The 2,500-nt window shown below is 55.3% G+C and overlaps 1 protein-coding gene across 1 annotated transcript in view; it reads right to left on the bottom strand.

Moving 5' to 3' along the window:
• Positions 1–2,500, bottom strand: part of BESB_038150 (radical SAM domain-containing protein) — a gene marked incomplete at both ends in the record, with an annotated part of 6,849 nt that overhangs the window by 18 nt on the left and 4,331 nt on the right. The window contains 5 exons of the mRNA XM_029362401.1: positions 1–103; positions 750–856; positions 1,142–1,199; positions 1,564–1,667; positions 2,108–2,500. The exon at positions 1–103 is cut by the window's left edge and continues 18 nt beyond it; the exon at positions 2,108–2,500 is cut by the window's right edge and continues 74 nt beyond it. Coding sequence (XP_029221366.1) covers positions 1–103; positions 750–856; positions 1,142–1,199; positions 1,564–1,667; positions 2,108–2,500 — 765 coding nt within the window. The remainder of the gene's footprint in view (positions 104–749; positions 857–1,141; positions 1,200–1,563; positions 1,668–2,107) is intronic.

The following is a 2,500-nucleotide window of genomic DNA, read 5'->3' as shown; positions in this document are numbered from 1 at the left end:
GTTTTTGGCTGCGTCGTCATTGCCGTTAGCGCCCGACGCGTCGCCTGAGCGCATCTGGCCCTGATCGCGGAGCGCGCGCTTCTGCTTGCCCTTGGAGAAGACACTGGCAGCGCAGAAAACCAGAGGAGCAAACGCAAATTCGTGAAGAGACGCCTCCTGGTGCTCGCCAGCAGGCGCGCCTCCCAGGCGAAGAGTAGAAATACGCTTCGCAGTCGATTCGCCCCGCATGTGCACAGTTTCCGCAATCTGGAGCAGGCCCGCCTATTCGGAAGGACTACTCGATGCGTATCACTACACAGACACCAAACTAGATGCATTTCGCGGAGCGCTGAAGCGTCTGGAGGCACGCAGCTCGCTGCCGCGAGACGCTTGAAAGCGAGTGTTTCGCAGAGCATAGGCACCAAAGGCGCGAACTGAGCACGTGAAGGCCAAAGCGGGGTTGTTTTGGACGCTCGCTCGTTTCGCTAGAAAAGCACGCGCAGTGTCTTCCAACCAGAAGAGAAAATGATGCCGAGTAAAAAGACGGAATTCGCGTCGTTCGAAATCGGTGGACCGAGGCACCTGCAGGAGGAGCGAAATGTCCTTCAGCTAGACGAGCGATAATACGCGTCGGCGAGCCATGTAGGGTCACGAAGGCCCCAAGGTCCAGCATCGTGATTGGGCATCCTAGGCGCGGCTTCCACCAAGTAAAAACAGATGACACGCAGCATGGCGACGGCTAAAAGCACTATGTCGAAAACGCCACTTACCGCGTCTCAAATGGACTGAAGCCCGCTTCCACGCTTCCGTACACAGCCCAGGAGGGCGTCGGCGCGCAGTAGTCGAGCCCCGAGAACTCTGTATTACCGCTGTTTGCCTGGACACACGTCAGACAGAATGAACACCAAAGACAATGGATGGAAAACGCGCGGACGTGTAAGGCACTCAAGCCGACACGCGCACAGAAGAGAGGAGGAATAATCAGTCGTGCAGGTCCTTCTCTGCGGGCCATGAGTTTGCAACCGCACAGACGCGCAGCCCCAACCCGAGCACATACTGTATTATCCATATACATGTAGATACATAGATGCTCTTGTGTGAAAGTTTATTTATGATGGGCAGTGCACGGGCTAGCTACGGCTGAACGCAGCCAATGACCTACGAGCTCGTAAAATTTATCGTAGTCGATCCAGGTGTGCCAGACACCGTTCCGCCGATATCTGCAGTCCAGCGCAAAACAGGCCATAGCCACACAAACGAGAGCTGCATCGGACTGACGGACGAATCTCCTTTTATGAAACACCGTACATTGAGTAAATCAAGCAGGTATGCGGCAGCTCTACACATGCGTGAATGGGTGGCGCTCATACACACACGTAATGATGCAGGCTGGCGTGCTCGCATGCCTGTCTGTTGACCCTCCCGGCAACCGTGCATGCAGACACGCACAAAATGTATTCATCCAGACGTGGCGATACTCCTGTGTGGATGCATGCGTGTGTAGACGTGGTCCAGCGAGATATAGAGGCTGAGCGACGCGATATCACGCGCACAGATTAAATCATAAGTGGTGATTGTGCTTACGAAGTTTTCGCGATGAGGACGCAGCAGGAGTGCCGATGCTCGCAGGCGATCGCGTACTCGCCCGCCGGGAGAGCGTCGCAGAGGGCCTTGCAGAACGTAACGACCTGGAAATATGGAAACAAGGAAACCAGTCGCTAGCTTAGAATCAAGAAAGATCTAGCGCTTGTCCTCTGTGACGGCTCTTCCATTGACCAAGACATAGGACACTGAAATCCCCGTAAGCACAGCCCGCTAGTACCAAAACTTCTCCGGCTCACCGAGGCAGCTCGCCTCCAAATCACACGCATCCTACGCTTCGGCAGACAAGTGGCACCTTCGTGTGTCTCATGTATGCATGCACCTACACACACACGTAGATATATACATACACATACATTTGCAGACATACATATATACATATATATAATACGCAAGCTCCACCGGCGTACCAAAACACGCTCAAACACCATATACATATATATATATATATACGTTGTAGCGTGGAATTGAGGACACGCTTGACGCGCGCGGAAAGCGCGTCTGCCGCGCCTCCGCGTGCGCCTACCTGCTCATGCCAGGGAATGTTTTGCATCGTCAACTTTGAATGCTTGGAGGTGCCAGCGTATGTGACGGCTTTGACTTCAACTAAATCTGGCGAACCTCTGAGAACGAGATTCGCGTACGCAGCTGCTGAGCGATCCGTTAGAGACTCGCCAGGTGCCTTTCTCCGGGAGTGCGTGCCGGCCGGTATGCGCTCAGCGTCTTCGCGCGGCCCGTGTTCGCCTGTCGATGCCTCTGTGCTGGAGGCCTGCGGAGGGGGTACACGGCAGCTGCAAGACGCGGCACCTGTGCCCTCAGCGAGGGACTCGGAGCCGTGGCAGGACGACTCGGCTGCGGAGTCCCCTGCCGTCGGATCTTCCATGTTGTAACCCCCGACGAGAGTGAGGCGATAAACCGT

This window comes from Besnoitia besnoiti, chromosome II, assembly GCF_002563875.1.
Source record: "Besnoitia besnoiti strain Bb-Ger1 chromosome II, whole genome shotgun sequence".
Classification (NCBI taxonomy): domain Eukaryota; phylum Apicomplexa; class Conoidasida; order Eucoccidiorida; family Sarcocystidae; genus Besnoitia; species Besnoitia besnoiti.
This window is presented reverse-complemented; position numbering and strand designations above follow the sequence as displayed.